Consider the following 20,748-nt stretch of genomic DNA (forward strand, 5'->3'; position numbering starts at 1 on the left):
GTATAATGTTATTCGCCATTATCATAAAATTAAATCGATTAGGCGCCGCCATTTTGTTTCACATGTATAAATTGAATAAATTTAAAGTGATACTGCACACGACCGGCGCACCGGACCGACCAGAGGACAAGACCGAGAACAACGGCAAACGACAACGATCGGTGGATGGAGATTCTTCCGACGGGCGTTCTTGTTCCTGTTGCGATGGCCAAGGATGGCTTTAAAGTTACGAGACGACGATGAAACGGGAGAAACCCCTCGACCGCCCGACGGATAGGCCGATAAATTTGTTCGCTATGAAAATGTGTTTCCGAGTACGGAGTGCCACACGATAGAAGGGAAAGGGTGATTGTATCGTTATTCTCTGCGGAAGTGTGCGTGGCTGTGTGTGTGTGGTGACGCACGTATGTGAATACGCATGTGACAAACCCTTTTCTTTTGGGGCTTTTGTACAACACTAACACAACTGCAGAGGTTGATAGACGCACGCTACCAGGGGAAACACTTTGCACACTAACACACCCGGCTCGGGCAAATCTCGATAGAATTTCACAAAGCGGCAAGCCTCTCGTTCCAGCTGTTGAGTAACTCCCGAACGTTACTACCATCTCCTCGTACCGAGCATACTCAGTCCCAGTGCAAAAGCATGAGTGTATGTGTATGTACAAAATGCTAATAGAGATAGCAATCTTCTCAACTACCCTATCATCGTAGTCTTTCATTTTGCAAGGGCACGAAGCACGAGTAGGCGCTATAAACTTACTCCCCTCCTCGAGCAACGTCTCTCAAAATGTCACTGAATGTAAAACAAAGCTGGCAACTGGGATTGATTTTGTTGATGTTTTCGTTCCCTTATCCAAACCGTTTCAAAAAACCTCACCCCACCCGAGTCCCAAGGCAGTGTATTGCTGTTTGTCGTTTTTTACATTGCTTCCCTCCGGTGGGAAAATGGAAAGGGAGGAGGAAAATTTAAGTTTTCCATGTCCTACGTCACATCTTGTGCCGATACGCTTTGCTGGTTCCGGTTCCATACCCAATCTACCCATCTAGCCACTAACACATGCACCATGTCACCAACATTCTTACTGCTTTCTGCCGCTGCAATGGCTACACGAGCGTCCCGGAGCGTTGGAGGTCCCCGCTCGCTCGTTCGCAACATAAATGCGCATGACTATTTCATAACATGGTTTGTGCGCCCGAACTGCTGCTTGTCGTGCTGTTGCTACGTTTTTTTTGTTATCGTATGTTTGTCTTCTTTTTTACATGTATGTGTGCGTGTTTGTATGTGAGTTTGTCTTGTTTTGAGTGTATATTGCAACCGATACCTTTCCCTGGCTGCCATTTCGCTGCGTGCTAGCTCCACTACGGGTTAAACTCCGGCATCCCGGGGTGGCGGCATCCCACCCGGTAGCTGCTGGGAGGTTGTGCAGCGAGGCTGTGAGGCTCACGTTTAGTAACGGCGATTTACTCGATCCACATTCCGAGCGTTTGCTTTTTCGGTTTGGGATTTTTGGGGGAAATGGGGGGCCCCGGCAACCGGATTGGGTTTTCGGTTATATCGGTGTGTCGTATGTCAGTAGATACCGGTGTAACAATGCTCTTCTGATGGGAGTGTGCGGCTGGTAGTACATGATAGCTAGTTGTTTTCGTAAATATATAATGGTATATAATGCGTGAAGTTCCTCAACTAACAGTTTAAATTATATTTCGGACAATAATGTAGAATTCAAAACCTGATTAACGAAATCAACAGGTCAAACGATAAATGTGGCATTAAGCTTCCCAAACAACGCTTGGGATTAATGTCAAACATTGGGTAAAACTGCATAATCTTGAATAATTCGCTCAAACATTAGCTTGTGTTTGTGTTGTACAGCAGTTGCCATTTCAAACCATATGACCGCCAACTTGACTGTCAAAACAGTATATCGAACGCTATTGGCAACACTTTTGCCCGAGAGAAATACGCTTCATCACCCTTTCGTCTTCCCCCCCCCCCCCCGCCATACCGGACAAGCACCAATCACCAGCGCCCCAAAAAACGTTCGCCCAAGCTCATCATCCCGCACCCACGGATCCAAGGGTGGCAGAGTAGGATCATGTTATCAGCTTGCTAAACACCGGATATTTGGCATCATCCGCTGTGTAGTGGTCTTGCTCTCGGGGAGCACTTTTGAACTGGCGTTATGCTACAACACACAACCCGAGATTAGAGGCCACCACTGAAAGGCAACCGTAGATACGAACCAGGCGCAAACAGATTCCCGAGCTGGCTGGCTGTCTAGCAGGCAGGGAGAAGGGGGCTTTGGGTGAAAAATTCAATTTGTTTAGACGCGACATTTAACGAACTGCACGAAACAATGCGGTTGCTGGGACCGAACTGGGAACCGTGCGGGAAGGGGGTTCGGTGGGTGCAAAAAAAGGGAGCGAGGAGTACAAGAAAAACAAATTTGACAACACACCACCGCATCCCTTTGGGGAGGAGGGAGCAAAGTGAGCGGTGCCGAGCTAGAGCAGGGCAGAAGAATGCAACATGCGATGCAAATGCAATTTTTAGAAACCATGTTTGATTCTGCTTTTTTCTTGGTTTTATTGTGTCGCTTCGCTGCGGATTTGCCCCACTCTACTGCTAGCATTGGCGCACAGAATGCACACACACACAGGCACACCGATAAACTTGGTCGTGTGGCATCTTCATCACTGGTGTGGCTTTGCATCAGTTCTCATTGCACACAGGAACAAAAAAACACACACTCAAATGTTGAGAGTGGGGAGAAAAATAACACCCAAAATAAAAACCACCATGCAACTCACCACCGTGTATCGCGTTCGTTTCAATGCTCGGCTAGCCAACAGGAGCGAGTGGCACGGGAAACAACACGAGGCAGGGGCACGGTGGTGTATCGCAACGAGCATCTAAAATTAAAACCATCGTCATCGACGGGACAGCCATTTTAGAACGCGAACAGCCGCCGAGGTGACATTAGAGCGGTGACGTTTGCCTTTATTCGCTCCGTCGTTGCCGTCGTTCGTTAGCGAGTTTGCTATTTGGGTTGTCGTACACGAGATCGTTTAGATTTCGCTTTCCGCGCCCGGCCGGGCGACTTGCGAAAAACGCGACCTCGTTGAAAATCTCGCTCGCACCATGCAAATCAGCTGGCCGTATGGGGGGGGGGGGGGGGGGGGGACAAAACGGGGCGGCAGGTTGTGGGTATATCATCATATTCGATTCGCGTCTGGACGGACGCAATCTTGCCGCGTGGAAATTCTCACGCGAACGCGCCGACCGTTGACATGCCAGGAAGGGCGAGCGCGCGCGCCCGCGCGTGAGATAGAGAGAGCCAGCGAGAGAGTTCCTTTCTTGTGCTGGAATCTCACAGCGAGAAGGGGAAAGACGCTGCATCGCGGCCCCAAATTGATTGCTCCACCAGTTCGCGCAGCAGTGCAAAATGTCAAACGGGAAGCTGCGAGAAACAAGGATAACGCACCGGCGCAATGCGCGAATGGGACGGCGAGCAATGGCCGATGCACACGCCTCGCGTAGGAAGGAACGAAGCGGCCCGGGTGGTGCAGTTGATACATATGTTGAGCTTAATTGTAATTTATGGTACATGTCAAAAGTGGGCAACCCTTTTCCCCTTGTTTGCCTTTCAAAGCCCCACCATTCGGTGGCGTACGCGGGCGAGAAAGAGAGCACCAGCACCGAGCCAGGGGTGTGAGCACGAGCTAGGCGTCAAGTAAAAGTTTCGCTTGTACGTAGTAGTGTAGTACGACTATTAAATCTATTGTTTCACATCCATTTTTATGACCCGAGATTGGTGGCGCAGCTCCGAATACGACACGGTGTTAAAAGTGTTTGCCGGAGATGCTTTTTTGTGCCTCGTCCTTTTTTTGCGCTACAGATGTCTGGGCGGAGAAAGAGAGAAAAGACAGTTCTGAAGGGGTTTTTTTTTCCTTTTGATTCTAGCAAAAATGGAACGTTCTTAACGCCAAATAGTTTGTATGGCATGATCCGTGCACAGCAAAAGTTGATGATTTTCCCGAGGGAAACGGTATGGCTCGGGGCTCGAGGCACAGTCGAGGCAATGTCGAATGAAAGTGACTTTTGCAACGAAAACGGAAAACTTTTTCCTACCGCACGGTGCAAAATGAATTTAGTTTTCCGACCGGTAGCCGGTAGCGTAGCCTTACGAACTTTCGCTTCGGTTCGCTTTCAATTTTCTCTCCAGCAAAACAAAGCGAAGGTGTCGGACGGGTTAGGGTTGTTCGCCATCGGTGCCTTTGTTTTAAAGTTTGAATTCTCCGTGAACTTCTGGTAGTCGTCGTCGTTGCCGCCCTGGTGGTAGTTGTGCAAAGCGGTTTACGTTGATTATCGTGCAGCCAAAGACTTTAACAATCAAGTGGCCTCCTTGTTTTCAATTGGTTGTAAAGTTAATCAATCAAAATTTTCTTAGAAACTTTGTAGACTATAATTTTTTTCTTATTTTGGTTTTTGGTTTAGATAGTCTTTTTTTAAATAAGATTTTTTCACACCTTAAATAGGTCATAAATAAGTACAAAAGCTGATTATTTGCCGAGTTTTATAGTATTTTTTTACAAATCGACCTAGGTTATTGTGCTATCTTTTTGTCCATCGTTGGAACGTTTATTAACAAACATAATTGATCATATCAAATCGACGCATGGCATCGTCGTCTTATGTGGTGTTCTAATATCGCTCGTAAAACGCATCCATTAGCAAACCGTTAGCAACGAATTAGCCGGGAACAAGTGTACTTTACAACCTTATTCCATTTGCATCCGATGCAAATTGCGCTCAATTCGAGCGACATGCAAACAACAACCCCGTAACGTATGTTTTGAAATGCACAAACACAGAAAAACACGCGCGCACATAGACAACATCAGATAAAATAAAACTAAGCCAATAAACGACTGCCCGAAGATGGAGCAACAAAAACAATATTTGTACCTAATAATGGGCAATCAAATGCACGTAATATCATCGGCCATAGATTCCCTATTGTGTGCCTCTCTAGTAATCTCTCACATACAAACTCACGATTGATGGAGGCAGACGGCTTTGTGCTTGGCGGCTCACACGTATGTGTATGTTTGAGAGAGAGAGAACCCACTGGCAGCACTGCATTGTGATGTGTGGTGGAGGGAAAATAAAAGTCACACACCATGTAAGGCTCCCCAGGGCTAACGGGGAACAGCAACAGTGCATTACCAGCCCACCGTGTTTGTATGTGTAGTAGCGGTGGTAGTAGTACTGGTGTCGGTGCATTGTAATTAAATGCAGACGAAAATGCATGTAATTAATACCTAATCAAATATGATAATTTGCTACTACCTGGCTTGCTAGCAGCCGATCGTCACTGCACTTGCATGGACATATGCGCGCGCGTTTGTATATGGCATAAAAGTGGCGGAGCACGCACGAGAAAAAGTGCATTTCTGTGTCCGGCGTTTTGGTCGCTGATTGTGGCCGGTTGATCGAAACCGAACCATCATGACAAGGTAATGTCATTAGGCATCAAGGGTTTTGCCTTGAGCTCGTTGCATGTATGGGTTATGGAAAAAAGATTGGTATTTTGCATGCCTAGTTCACTGGAAAAAATACGTCAAAGGGTATGCAAAGCTTTAGCTACTAACTACAACACAGATTTTAACATAAATTATGTGTGATTCTTATTTTAATTTGTACAATATTGGCAATAAATAATGCAAAGCAACAGGCCGATAAATAATGTATCGGTTTGATTCACGTGCAGCAGTGATTTCTCATCTTGTCATTCCCTTCGAAAACATGCTTCCTGCAATAAAATATCCATTCTCTAATCTAATCTTTGAGCACGAATTCGAACCACCGTCAGCGCGACCGACAATGTGGCTATCTTTATGCGTGTTGTAGCAATTATCAAAATTACTAATTAACAACCACTCATAATAACATGGCGACGATAATGAGCGTGTCTGTCACCTGCGAGTGTGTGTGCTTCGTGCGCAAGGCGGAAAACTTTGTCACCACCGTCGGCACACCGGCGGCAATGCACATGTAAAACGTGTACAGCTGATACGGACAATCTACCGGTGTGGCGGCCATAGCTTGTTGCATACGGATAGACAAACGAAAATTGCAAACAAGGCAAACAGGAACTGCATGTCTTGAAGCGATTTAGCAAACGAGTAGGACAACGGGAAAACGATACGAATCGCACACATGTCACATGTACGAATCATCATAAAACATGTGGTTGAAATGAACATAGCTTGCGAACTAGCTTGAACAACTTGCGAATTCAATTTGCTCACAGATTTCTCCATGCATTATCAAATGCAGCCATTTTGGCTAGTTTTGTCAGCTGATATGATGAATTGGTTTATGTATCACTGGGTTGTTTATGACACTGCATACTAGTGTGACTCAAGATTTTAAAACAAACTGACACAAATGTTACAGTGCTAAGCAGAAATCTCTTTCAAAGCTGTTGGATGATGCGTTTAAATCGATTCATTTAAAAAGACAGCAAAAAATGAAGCTCAATCGTTAGCTTTATTGCACAACAGACGATAGTGGAGTGTGGTGAACCCTCCTGTGAACCTTTTCGACTGGGTGGCTTAATCATGGATGATTTATACGCAGCGAGTGTAGCCTCCAGCGTGCAGTGGACACAGTTTTAGCAGCATTTTAGTGACTGCACTAAATGAAAAAGAATTAAACAAAAATAATAACCTTCCCCCCCGTGTACAACGCTCCACCCAATGCCAGCCCACATTTGTCTCACTGACACAAGTGATGCAGTTGGGGAGAGCCCTTCACGCGACACGGCAGTGTTTGTGTGCTCGACTATGCACATGTAGCTGGGGATGAAGCCATTTTTGCGCTTATTTTTCAATTTGCCAGTTCGTGATCGTGTCTGTGCCTCCTGCGGCATTCCTTCGCCTGCTGCGCATCCCTAAAATCAAACAGGCTAGCAGGAGAGCGGTTCGGTACAGCATCGGTACACGGCCGGTCCGGGAGAATATAAATAAAATTAACTGCTCGAGCAATAGTTCATCTGACACCGCTTCCCTTCTCTTTCCCTTCCTCACCACTGCCCCACATTCCAAAACCGTTCGCGCCCCGAACGTGGGTGATAATGAATGCCACGCAAACCGCCGTGGCTCGCTTGCGCTGTGACAACCTCCCCGTGGAGTGAATAAGCGCGAGCAGCACCACATCACGAGTGCAATCAACCGCGAATGTCCGTCCGGGAACAAAAATTAGTACACTACACCACGCTAAGTGCACACCGCGCACCGATAGAGCGCGACGGATGGTGTGGGGACTAATTTTCATATTTCCAAATCCCGTTCCTCTCGCGCTGGTGGGATCAAACTGGTGGGAGGGCTGAGCCTTATTGGGAGGCTGCAGATAATGCGTGACTGGAAACCGCATGATTGACAGGGACTGATGCACCGAATGGTGATGCGATTTTTAAAGCACTCAGTGTTGTTGCGATGTCATCCTGGAAGTGAAAGCCGTAACCACAAACCGTGAAGTGTCGTACTTCAGTACGGGCTAGTTCTGCGGTAATTGTTCCTTTTTTATCCCTCCCGATTGAGCCACAGCTGTGTTCGTTTGGTTAGCTTCCTTTTTGCCCTCTTGTTGTCGTTGTTGCTGTTGTTGTTATTGTTAGAAGCGCCATTTATTTAACAAACGATCAGTTTTAAAAGCTTTTTGAAAGTTCATGTCTTTGTGTTCAAGCGTGTTTTTTTTTGTCACATCTTTTACCGTTCGCGTGCTTGCTTGCTGGATCCTGTCTTCATATCCTGCCTGGTGGCCGATTATTATTCAACTTTAATTAATTGGGACTCATTACCGTTATTAATCTTGATTTTTTGTTTATCCTCCGATGCACGATTCCTTTACATCAAGAATAAGACTGATCTTGTCGGTTTTGGTTGGACGTTGGCAGAGTGTCTCCCTTACGGTCTGATGTCCATCGCCACAGCAATGGCAACATTGAATGACCAGAAGCAGGCCCGAGAGTCCGAGGCACGAGAGAAGCAAAAGAAATGAGATACGATAGGAGAGAAAAAAGAAACAAGATCAAAATCGACAACAATAATGCGGCTTGAGCGGTCTCCACGGTAGCCGCTGCTTTTCACGAACGTTGCCTCCCTGCTGTTGTGTGCCCGAACCCAGCAGCCCCTCGATGATGGTTGCGATTATCGGCAGTGAGTGATCTCCCGCCCCACTGCCGGGCAGGATCAGCGAGCGCTGCTAGGGGAGATTTTCTGGAATATGTTCAAAGACATACACACAAACACACGAGCGCGCGCGGACACGGGCCGCCAGCGAGCGCCGTCCACTCGCGAGCCAGCCGTACGATCCGATAACATCTGTATTTAGCCACGGAATTGATGCTCATTTGGTTTATCAAATAAATAATACGATCCAGCGATCCTGGTGCACGAGACGGCAGGTGGGGAGACGAAACCCCCGAACCAGTAACAGTGCTACTGGCTGCTACCTCACCTGGTAGTGATCGTGGCCACCCGAGGTGGTCCTCCTGGCTCACATCTGGGCTGGGTTTGTGAAGAATGCGATCGAAGTTCTCACTTTTGTTATAAGGACCAGGGAGGACTTCCAAGCGCAGCTACTGGTCTTGATGCAGAAGAGCGTGCGCTAAGATCGATTTAAATCTTCACAAGAGATTGTCTATTTCGGCGTAGCAGCGGGATAGTTGTTCATTGTCAGGCTTAAATAGTGAGCGGTACCAGGAACAGATCACTCTTATCACGCTACGGTGGGGATTAACTAAATAGGGAAATATGTCTTCTGTGCTTTGTTCACGATACATGCAGATCAGGGGATTACAAAACCATGCTTAACTAGCGCAATGCGCGTTGATCTGGATGTGCTCGATCGCTTTTCGCTCACCTATTGTGCCTTTTGTTGGAGCGGGAAGAGTCCGAACATTGGAATGGACGGAGGTGCGGTGGTAGAATTATTGTTATCATTTGTTAAATGATGATGAATTTATTAGTCACGAATTGACCTGGAACTAATATTTCAGCTTGAATAAATTACCTCTTTCGAGGGTCATAACTCATATGGCTTGGTCTGGCAAGAACAAACAAACCAAAACTAGCGACTGAATTAAGACGGTGGCAAGGTGGGTTGGTTCAGGGCTGAAGAGAATAGAAATGCATATTCGATTAACTTACTGCCGGTCGGCAAAAGACAACGATCCGGATCCGGATGAACGATAACATTTTATTCGCCCGAACGATACGACAGGCACGCCGGGAAGGGCTCTTCCCATCGAAACAGGAAAAACGAGCTCGACATTCACGACGCGCGTTCGCCTAGCGCACATACACACACAAAGTAGCCAACCTGTGGACAAACTAGCAAACAAACAGACAAATAAATAATTATTTTACCGCGGGATTTATGAACCACCGAACAGCCGAACGTGAACTGGGCTTGCGTCACAGGCCACTGGGCGGAAGGGAAGTTCTCTCCTCCTCTTTAATGCCACGACCACCGACCGTGGTATGATCGACCACTATTCGGGGCAGACTCTCCCACAGGCACAGGCATTCCTCAAGACGCGGCTGGGCCGGACGCCCAGCGCAACGTGTGACATGTTTCGCGCCGTCCCTTATGGGGCTGTCACATTGGTCCCCGTTTTTGGGGGCTGGGTGAGCGTTCGGCTGAGGTGTATCCCGGACCGTGCTGGATGGGTCAGCTTCCACCCGCTGGTTGCATGCATGATTTATGATTATGAATATATTCGCCCGAGAGAGGCCCCGCGAAAGAACCCGAACGAAGCACGGGCGTATGGAGATAGAATAAAACGGCCATGGTACGCGATGAGGCAACCGCACCGGTTGTTGGGCCGGCTTGATCGGTCGCTCGGGCCTGAAGGTCGCCTGGAAGAAGAACTGTGTGCGCCCCCACCGATCCAGACAGCCGAACACAGGCGCGAGCGTCGAGCAAAGACAATTTGTCATTTTAATGGTGGTTATACTTCTTCCGCTTATTTTACCGAATGCCTGTTGGTAGTGTGCCTGGTGTTGTGCAGAGATGTGTGTGTGTGTGTGTGTCTTAAGGTTCTTGTTTTGATCCCAAGGTTTAGTTGCAGCCGATGCCAACCTTAGTGATTGTTGATACAGAATTTGATTTGTATACATTGTACTAGATTGTTTGCAACGGTGGAAATACTATTTACCGATAGTTATAAACCAATCTTTGCTTTTCCTGCTTCCTTTCCAGATACGGTGCCGGGTACGATCTGGCCGCCCGCCGGAAGAATGCAACGCGCGAATCGACCGCTACGCTGAAGGCGTGGCTGAACGAGCACAAGAAGAACCCCTACCCGACCAAGGGCGAAAAGATCATGCTGGCGATCATCACCAAGATGACGCTGACGCAGGTGTCCACCTGGTTCGCGAACGCCCGGCGACGGCTCAAAAAGGAGAACAAGATGACGTGGGAGCCAAAGAACAAGACGGACGACGACGACGACGCGATGGTGTCGGACGACGAGAAGGACAAGGACGACCTCGATCCGGACAAGGGTGGTCGTGATCATAAAGGTAAGCGGACGGAAGATTCCTCCAGAAACGTGATGCTTTTCCTCTTGGCTTCGCTTCACTGTGCACACAGAGCACGGGACGGCCGGATAGGTCGTGCCTGTATCGTGCTGCTTGCGGCCGTGGGTGTGAGTGGGCAATTTCTTCGACACAACGGGCAGCCGAACGGCAAAACGGCAGAACGTTGCATTTTTCCTAGCGTTCTCACGGGAAAAACAAACACATCCTCCCCGGAACCATGCCCACCGTCAATTTCCCATCGCAGCTCGCCGAGGGACACCGCGCTTTTCCTTATTTTTTCCGCCTTTCCTGCGCCTAATGCACGCGAAGATGTTGATGATGCTGTTTACCTTTCTTATTATAATCATCATTCTTCCTTGAATGACTTGCACGGGGAGGGCGGCGTGTGCGCCTTCCTGTTCGGTTTTGTTTCGCGCTAATGCACCCCATACGCATCCTACCAACCTGCCTCAGTATCACGTATGTAAGCTAATTCACACACACACACACACGCAGGCGCGCGCGTACGGAGGGAAACAAAAGCAGCAGCTCCGAAACATAACATCATCGATAATGCTACGGCTAAGTGATGATTATAATCACGGCGGGAAAGTCGAGCGTATCTAGCCGGATCGGATAAGGATCGTAGGGCTGGGGCTTGTTTGCTAACAGGATCAAACCAAGGGCTGCCAGCCCTCGATTCCCTTCTCGGTCGCTCTCTCCCTCGGCATAAAAAGAATACTTTCTCTTTCTGAATGCGTCTGAGGACATTTCTCCCTTCCAGTGTGGGCAGGCGAGGCCGGGAGACTGAGGGACGATAATTTACGACGTCGGCATACGTTTCGCGCTGGAAAGTCATTTATAATATGAAACTTTAATGTGTTTATTAAGAGCTGACGTAGACTGCGGCAAAGGGGACGAGGTTGCCATTGTATTTAGCCCAAAGCAGACAGTACAGCCACTATTCTAGGCGCCCGGATGGAGGCTGCCCAACGGCGGCAACAATGAGCAGTGCGGGATGAGGTGCTTTTTTGCTTTACTTGCGCTCGTCGTGCAACGCTGACTTTAAAGGGAAAAGCATCTGGAGGTCTTTCGGGGATTCGAGGGATTGGTGCAGTACAATGCCAATACACCCACTGACGGGACGGTTGCTAAAGTGGCCAAATGAAGCTGCCGTGGTGAATTATGGAGCCGTTTAAAGAATGTCTCATGCCCATTTTTAGCCCACTGCCCGAGAGTAGTACCATCTGGGTGGCGGTAAAATTCAGTGCTCTCGCAAAGCACTTTGATCGATTTATTTCATTGCTTACCGTAAAAATTAGCTAAAAGGAGCCTGGAAAGATTACTTTTTCATGCATGAAGAATGCTATCGAAACAAGCTGTCAAACACGGCAATGATGAATGGCTTTGCTTTTTGTTTGAATGTTTATGATTTTTTTTGAATGGATGAACTTCAATGGAAATTTTAAAAGTTCTTTAGACAAACAAAGTTTTGTAGCAAATAAAATTAGTGATGAACTCTGCAAAAAGAACATTTATTTTTCAAACACAGTCCATCGACATGTTAAAATACGATGCACCTTGAAGGTACTAATTTAGTTGAACTCATCAGTTATTGAATATTTGACCAAAATTCCTCATCAAAGTGGCCAAATCGTCAGACCTCTTCTATCACAATAAGAAAAGGGATCAACAACAAACTTCCCATCCCTGTTTCGTAAAGTAGAGGTCAAGATGAAAATGTACAGCCCAAGAACGGGTTGCTCATCCTTTTATTTATTGATTAAATTTTAAAATAGGTCCATCAAGATCCAACAAACGGCCTATCCCGGCCTAGCTAGGCAAGAAGGATCACATCTTCCTTCTCGAAACTCTATTTAAACTCGGGACTCTTCCGTTACCCGCACAGGAACGGTAGAACGCTCTATGTAGGACTAATCATATTAAATTATAATAAAGTTTAATTTTCTATTCAACAACCCTTTTATGGAGCGGGGTGTATCTGTGCTGACGCTGGCGAGGATGCTGCTATCCCTTATTGGTCCTTAATTTAATTTGAATAATACCCATATAGCCCGCCCGTGCTATCACCGCTTTCCCCGTCCTTGCCCATCAATTTGCATTTTCACTTTCAAATTGGTTCCGAATTCGAATCGTTTTGCCAAAGCGTCCAATTCGGTTCCTCCGTTCCCACTCTCCATTTGGCCGGCCTGTTGCCGAGCTCGGATCCGAAAGAACAGTGCGCAATTTGTGGGTTTTCCATCGACTCTCCCACACTTCCCCAGGCGCGTTCGCTCCAGCGTAAAAATTAAATCGGCCATGGCGGAATGAAAAATGCCACCGAACCGAGCATTTAATTAATTGATGAAATCGGTACGGTTTTAATTAGTGATGAATTTTCACCGACCCCGAAAAGTGACACGGTTTCATTGCCCGGAAACCATGGGCCGGCGACGCCGGTGGCTAGCAGCGAATGTCGCTGTCGTCATCTGCGCTTCGCCGGATCGGTAGTGGCGGGCCAAATATCAAATATAAATATATCTAATGGCCAAAGATTCGTTGGCCGATCGTGTACGCTCAATCGAACGTAATGTGACGAAAGTAGGAAAGCTTACGAAAGAAAAAAAAATCGGAAAGGGAAAACGTGAGGAAACAGCTGCTAATAGCGAAACTAATCCCTCGCGTAGTACCAGCATCGTGGCACACCGAGCAGCGGAAACGCGTCGCATCAAATCTCGCCTGTCAAATATCACTCAAAACATCCTGCCCGGAATCCTTGATGAATCGCTCACAGTTTTTGCGCGTAACTCAAATTCAACAAATTGAATATGAAAACTAAACCTCACCCCGGTGTAGCGGTAATCCATCGCCATCTGGGCTGCTGCAGGCGTGCAGCTCGCAGTCCTCGTGCACAGATGCGGATCCTAGCGCTAGCCCTTCCCGGGAGTTTGAAGAGGATCGACCGGAACCGTCCTCAGCACGAGCTGAATCGAAGGAGGTGACCGTCTCATCCCATTTTATTCTTTCGAACGGTCGTGGAAATTAAAATCACTTCATCCAATTTGACAAACGAAGACGGGGACTTTACTGTGGACGGCTGGCTGTCAGAAAACGCTACGACCGTGCGGGACACTCGCAAATGGAATCATTAGGCAATGCATAAAGTGCGATAATTGAAACGAGAGCATCGAAACGACACTAGAACCCAGTGCCAGAGCTGTCCACATTCCTGTCTCCACGGGAAATCGGTATCATCTGTTCACTTTTCGGTCCTACCGCACCGCCCGGCAGGACTCTGGCAGCTCTAGGGGGAAGGTCATATCGTGTGCGATGGTTTTTGAAACTGAAACTTGCCACTCACTCTAATAACAACCGCCGAGGCTGGCAAAGCAAACCCTCGGGAGAGTTTCCCGAACACTCCGATAGACCTCCGATGGGCCCCCGTGATGAGCATTACCTCCCGACCCCGGTAGAGCGAAACACTTGGAAATTCTAGTCCCAAGTTCCCTGCGGGCTTATAAAAGCCTCTTTATCAAGTCGGCTGTAACAAAAAGCCAAACGTTTCTGACCGAACTTTTGTCCTGGCCCGGTTCGGCAAAAATTCACCAACTTCCGTTCCCCTATTGCCCGTTCCCAGCCCCCGGATGCCGGCCGCTTCCCGGAGGCCAATGAATATCTAAATAACAAGTGGCATTTTCACTTAACTTAATCGGATAATGGATATATTATCACGCACAGTCATCAAGATTTCATCCCCTTTGCATTCGTCTCTCCTCACGACAGCTATGCCCGACCCTCAAGAAGCTAGGGCGAGATTTTCGGGATAAAACACTTCCCCTCGCTGCTGCTTGCTGCAGGAGGGTCAGGACCATTGTCGGCAACTGCTCAATGCTGTGCGGTCCATCATCGAGGAGGGTGACTGCTTTGTATTGCTCTTTTTTTGCGCTCGCAAACAAACGGCAAAAGAACAGCGGGCTGGCTGCCTGGAGGGCAGTCGTTCCCCGGGCTAAAAACCTCGAAAATCTATCAACATCAACGCGGGAAATGCGAGGGACAGAGCGTGGCCTCAAATTCCCATATGGCCCACCGTGGCTTTTCCGCTTCGGTTGCGTCAACACGACAAGGAGAGAGTGCAAAGAAGCGAGAAACAAAAAAAAAAAGACAACACCCCGGTGCAAAGTTTTCCCTTGCGTGCCTTCTTGGAAAGCGGTGTTAAAGTAGGGTACGGGGAGGGAAAAGGCCGGCGAACAGTCTCCGGTCTCCGCCCCTTGTCGCGCGAGCGGAAGGTTCGCAAATTGACTTATTCCGATTTCCGATTGTTGCAAGGTGTCAGAATTCTCACTTTGATTTGTGTTCGTTCGCTGTTGCTCGGCCGCGTAAACGCTTGATAGGCTCGGTTAGGCCGAGTTTAGGAACGGCTGCAGAGGATGGAAAGAGCGTTCATGGTGGGCTGGATGGATGGGTGTCCGATTTCATCACCGTCAGAGCAGGTGGCAAGGATTCGAGGCATCTGACGGCTTACGGTAGGGCTAATGGTTTTACTTTTTTTCTGTGTGTTGATATTTTGATGAGCACTTAAAACCTTCCGTTCTTTCGAATGAATCTTTGATGGGTTTGGTTTTACTTTTATTTGATACATCGGTGTTTGCTGCTAAGCGAATTAGGCTAAACAATATGACACGAGTAAGACGCTTAGCTCATTACCATATGTGATCATGCTTTGGATTGCTTTCATATTTCAAATGTAAGGCCGTTGTTTTACTGTAAAATGAAGGAGGTTTCATGAAGTAAAAAAAAACTCGTTGCATTAATTGTATCCAACGTTAATTATATTTTTTTAAATATGAAAGAACTGCGCTCATTCGTCAAACCATCCAACCAAATGAATGAGCCTGCCTAATAAATTACCTTCACTTAAAGCGTACGATCCTGTTTATCAGTGCACATTTTGCCGGTAGACGTCCCTTGTTCTGTGTTTAGATTTCATCGATAGTTCTCGCTAAATAGCACGCTCGATCCATCGTGCAATATATTTTCCCGCTCGTTAACGGACGCACTCGTTGATTCAGGCCGACACCCTTAGCTACCCTCTGCTGGCTCAACACTAAACTCACCCTTTCCCCTTCTCTTACCACTACCCCTCCGACAGCGATCTGCGCACCGAGCGGAAAGGGCCAAGGGGTTGCGCGTTGTGGTGGTGCAATGTTTTCAATTGAATGAAAATCACATAATATCACTTATTAAGACTCAATTCATTTGCTCTCCCTCGCCGAGCTCAAACAACCGTAGCGCAATCCGAGTTTGGCAAACCCTTCGCATCGTTATTTATTTCCCGAGGGGTGCCGTTTGACGCCTCGGTTTGCGTGTGTTTGGCTGGGCTGGACCAAACGAACCATTTCACACTGGCAGTGGCGGGCCCTCTCGCAAGAACGCCTGCCTGCTCGCATCCTTTGCCGAGAGGGGACCGAAAATAGCGTCTGGTTTGCAATCCCTAGGTTTTTACACCGCAACATCGAGGGTGAGCATCCTGCAGCCTGTGTGTTTGTGTGTGAGCGAGGGCTGTTTTCATACGGCGGGTTGAAGTCATTAAATCTCTCGGTGTCGAGGACGATTTCGGGCGCGTCGCCCCAGGAGCGTCGGGGTGTTTACTGTTATTAGATTTAATTCACCATATCAAATTGTTGAAATAAGTTTATTCAGGGTCAATGATTTTTATTAGATTTGGAAAAATGGGAAGCATATTTTCTTTGCCCGTACGATGCCACGGCCATCGGGTTTCCGTTTGCCGAGTGCGTAGCGGCAATTGATTTTGCTTTGTTCCAGCATTTGTGACCACTGTGATTGTGCTGGCTGATAGGATGTGGTGAAATTGTGGTTAGCGAATTGTTCGTTTCGATGGGAAGGCATAATGGTCACCTCCTGCTGCGAGATGGAGAGCGAGAAAGAGAGAGAAAGAGAGAGTGGAAAATGCTCCGATGACAACAACTTCTGCTGACTCCACTCACACTCTGGTCGGAAGCAAACAACAAGCATACTGAAGATGTGATTTATGGCTTTTCTTATGTGTCACCAAACAAACTATCGTACTTGCTCTTGTTGTTATTGTTTGATCGTCTCCATCTCCGCAAGCACGCCATGGCGTTTGAGTATGCACTGCCATGCACTTGGCAAGTAAATAGCTGCCGACAATCCCGCCTTACGCCGTCTGGTGAATGGTTAAGCATTAGATACATTATAGCGAAGCCTGCGTCCCTTTCGTGTCGTACATCGTATTTACAGAGGATATAGTATTTAATCCTTTTCTTCGGGCGCTTCAAACGCTGGACACAGCTGCTTGCGCTGAAACGATGGCTGCTGTCACTACGCACACACTAGTGAACACACAGTACAGACTTCCAAGCTCACAACTTTCTCACACTGATGGACACACTTGCCGTACTTCCGACTCGTAGTGAAGGTTATGATTTAAACACTTCCTAGATTGCTCGGGCTGCTTGGGCTGCTCCAGAACATGGGTTTGTGTTCCGCCTCGAAAGGATAAACTCCTCTGTTCCACGCAAATCTCCTGCCTCTGGTCCCGCGCAACTGCACACTGTAATCGTGTAAAGAATGGATACAAATTTATCTCCAATCATAAACATGCCTTTACGGACAGTATCTTCCACCGACAGGCGCACAAGGCGATCTCCGTCTAGGCGAAATGGGGAGTCCGTTTTTAAGCGACAAAGTCTGGGAGATGAGTTAGTGACGCTCGTCTTGAATCACGGTCCGCGGCAAGCTGTTGCAGTGCACTTTACATGCAACCAGGCTCGCTTGACCATTATTCTGTCTGTGGCAGGTGGCCATTGCGTCAAATTCAAAAAGTGACGCTAACGCCACCACCATGCCATCCACTGGCCCCATCTGTACCGGAAGGTTGTTTGCCTGTTTTGCAACGAGACTGTAGTGACGCTATGGTGTGTCGTCATAAAACGAATCGATCAAATAGACAATTTCGGCTTGCAATTCCTGCGTACCTTTTTGCAACGCGGATAGAGAGCCAATGTCGTGGGAAAATTTGGTCAAAAAGAATAATTTAAATATTGTTATTGTAATTGAATATTTTCTTCAAAATGCGTTGCTCAATGAACGCATTCAAACTTGATAAAATTGAACTGAAAACTATTAAATGAAAAATGAAATCCTGACGCAAATTGCTCATAGTTCCAATTGTCATTCAATATAGACTGAAAGACAAACTGGACCGCTCCATCATTTTACCGCTTTGGGTACTAAACCTCAACGGACTGTCAGCTGTCTGTACCGCAATGACCGTCCCCATCCCCACGCAAGCAAAACCAAATCACATTCGATGATGCATCGATGGTTGCATGCAAAGCTTGCAACCGCTTGCAGCACACCATCACGCGCCACACATAAGTCCTTCCCAGACGTACAATCCAATTGTGGCTAACGCACTGCCATCAAAAGAAAGTGCCGCACTCGATTCCACCTACCCCCTTGCGTCTGGCGTCTGGCACACAGCCAGCCATGAAAATGCCCCTGTTTCATCTTCATTCCGTTTGTCGAATCAAGTTGCGCTAATGGAGACGGATGCATTTCGCATAATTCGCGCTCCATTCAGCCAAGAAGGCCGATCCGGCCAATCGGCTGTATTGAATTGAAGGTTGAAAGAGAGAGAGAATGAGTGAAGAAAGAGAGAGGAGCACGCAAAAAAACACAAGCAGAATAGCCGACCGCATGCTTCCTGTGCCAATGGGCCTTTTGGAATTGATTTGTCGAGTGTCGGATGTGTCTCCATGTTTCTACGAAGCTCCCGCCCGGTAGTGTAGCAGGTGGATTCCCGTTCAGAAGCGAAACACCATGCCTGCCAAGGGATAGGAGAGACAAAGAAATCCATTAAATTCCACCTTAGCAGCGCAGCAGTGTGTGGAGGGGGGCGTGAGGCTCCACAGCCACCGCTCCGGAGGGCCCGATGTCGGAGTTTGATTGAGTGATTGACAAATCGGTTCGTGCCGTATCGATCGATCTTGCCGTTTCGAGCCGTTTTATCTCGCTCCGTTGCTCGTCCCGTTCCTTCGCTACGAAAGTTTGGGGTTTCGCGGGCTCTCAATCTCACACCCTGCTGCTCCGCCTTCGGAAGAACATTGATTGATATTCCTTTTCACATTTAAAAATAGTTGGCATACAATTCGCATTCATTTCATTCGGTGTCAAAGCCGTTCAACAGCTTTTGTTGCTGGAGTATGTTTTATGAAGTAGAGTGGAAATGCATTGCCGGCAATGGATGGGAAAAACGGAATGCTTCAGACACCCCGAAAACGACCACAACGGAAAACGACCCCAGGTGGTTGTTGTGGCATTGAAATTGGTTTTTGGAAGTGTATATATTTATCTTCACTAGTGTGACTTGTTAGCATTATTTATGGTTTCTGCAAGTCGTGTTCAACAAGTACTAAGACAATGGATTGGATGTACGATTATTTTTCAAGCAAAAAATTAGTTTAATTTATTGATAGACCTTTGTTACAATATTGCACCACCACACACACGCAACATTTTACACTAAACAACCAATTTTTGTTACAACCTAGCTAACAGCGTGAAGCTTTCTCCTTTGTCCCTTTTCATGATGGGCAATATTCTTCGTTCTAGACATGCACCACCATCATCACCACCAGCATCACGTCAAGTCCGAGCACGACAAGGACGAGGACGACGATGACCTGACGGACGACGAGCGGAAGCCGGAAAACTTAATGGGGCATCCGGGACATCTGGGGCAGCATCATCCGTACTACCACCATTCGATGCTCGGGGGACACCACCATCAAACCCATCTTCATCATCAGCAGCAGCAGCAGCAGCAGCATCCGCTGCAGCATCAGCAGCTGCAGCATCATCCACATCACGGCGGTTTGCTGAAGGGCGATATGGACCATTCAAAAAACCAAACGGGCAGCGACTGTGGTGTGCCGATTCCAGCCTCAAAGCCAAAAATCTGGAGTCTGGCCGACACAGCCGCTTGCAAAACGCCACCGCCACACCACCTTCCGCTCCATCTTCAGCACCACCACCATCAGCATCATCCGCACCAGCAGCAGCAGCAGCAGCTCCAGCATCCGCACCAGCACCATCCGCAGCAGCAGCAGCAGCAATCGCATCCTGCGCAGGGCCTGCACGGTTCCTGGATGACCGGTACGAGCGTCGACTATCACCCAAACCAATCGCAGCAGGCGGCCCATCATCTGCAGCAGCAGCACCTGCAGCAGCAATCCTCGCAGCAGACGCAGCATCTCCTGCAGCAGCAGCAGCAGCAGCATCATGTGCAGCACCAGGGCAACAGCAATGGGGCGAACAGTATGATGATGATCGGAGACGCCGGTTCGCCCATGAGTATGAGTATGGGAAATACCACCACCAACAACAGCAGCAGCAGCAACACCCCACCCAACAGCCAAGGTATGGGGGGGAGTATGGGCAATGGTATGATGAGCAGTTTCGGGAGTACCCCCTATTCCCGCTATGGGGGGTTTCTAGCCGGAGCTCAACACTACAATACTACCCTCAGCAGCAGCAGCAACAGCAGCAACAGCAGCAATACCAGCAACCACAGTTCGACTACGGGTCCGGTCTTGAACCACCCTACAACGCCAACTTTGCAACAGCAGCAGCAGCATCAAGGCAACAACCTCCAGCAGCAGCAGCAACAGCAGTCCCAGTCTATGAACAGTACCCCGTCCCAGCAGCAACAACAGTCGATGGGGTTTCCCGAGGTCCAGACCGACACGCCGCCCCAAACTCCGCCGAATATGAAGCTGCCCAGCATGGCGGCGAACCTTCTTACAACCCCTACGACCGGTACCTGCTACAGTAGCACCAACGGCTCAACGCCCAACACGGCTAGCGGAAATGGTAGCAGCAACAACAACAACAACAACAACAATCCATCCACTGCTAACAACAATGCGGGAGGCTCGAGTAGCGGGTATGCCTCATCTCCGGATTCAATGTCGCAGCAAGGAACGGGCGGCTACTATCGCATGCAGCAACAGCAACAGGAGCAACCGGATGGCTTTAAGCCGTTCTTTAAGAAGTGAGTAGACGCAGGCAGGTTCTCACGTATCGTTGGATGGTTGGAGGATCAATGTCCAG

General features: G+C 48.1%; 1 protein-coding gene across 2 annotated transcripts in view; it reads left to right on the plus strand.

The window, feature by feature from the left end:
• The window catches only part of LOC120948484 (homeobox protein araucan-like), a 104,568-nt gene that overhangs the window by 77,524 nt on the left and 6,296 nt on the right, over nucleotides 1-20,748 (plus strand). For both annotated transcript variants that reach the window (XM_040364861.2, XM_040364862.2), the window contains exons 4-5: nucleotides 10,274-10,596; nucleotides 19,249-20,689. In XM_040364861.2, coding sequence (XP_040220795.2) covers nucleotides 10,274-10,596; nucleotides 19,249-20,689 — 1,764 coding nt within the window. The remainder of the gene's footprint in view (nucleotides 1-10,273; nucleotides 10,597-19,248; nucleotides 20,690-20,748) is intronic.

This window comes from Anopheles coluzzii, chromosome 2 (assembly GCF_943734685.1).
Source record: "Anopheles coluzzii chromosome 2, AcolN3, whole genome shotgun sequence".
Lineage (NCBI taxonomy): Eukaryota > Metazoa > Arthropoda > Insecta > Diptera > Culicidae > Anopheles > Anopheles coluzzii.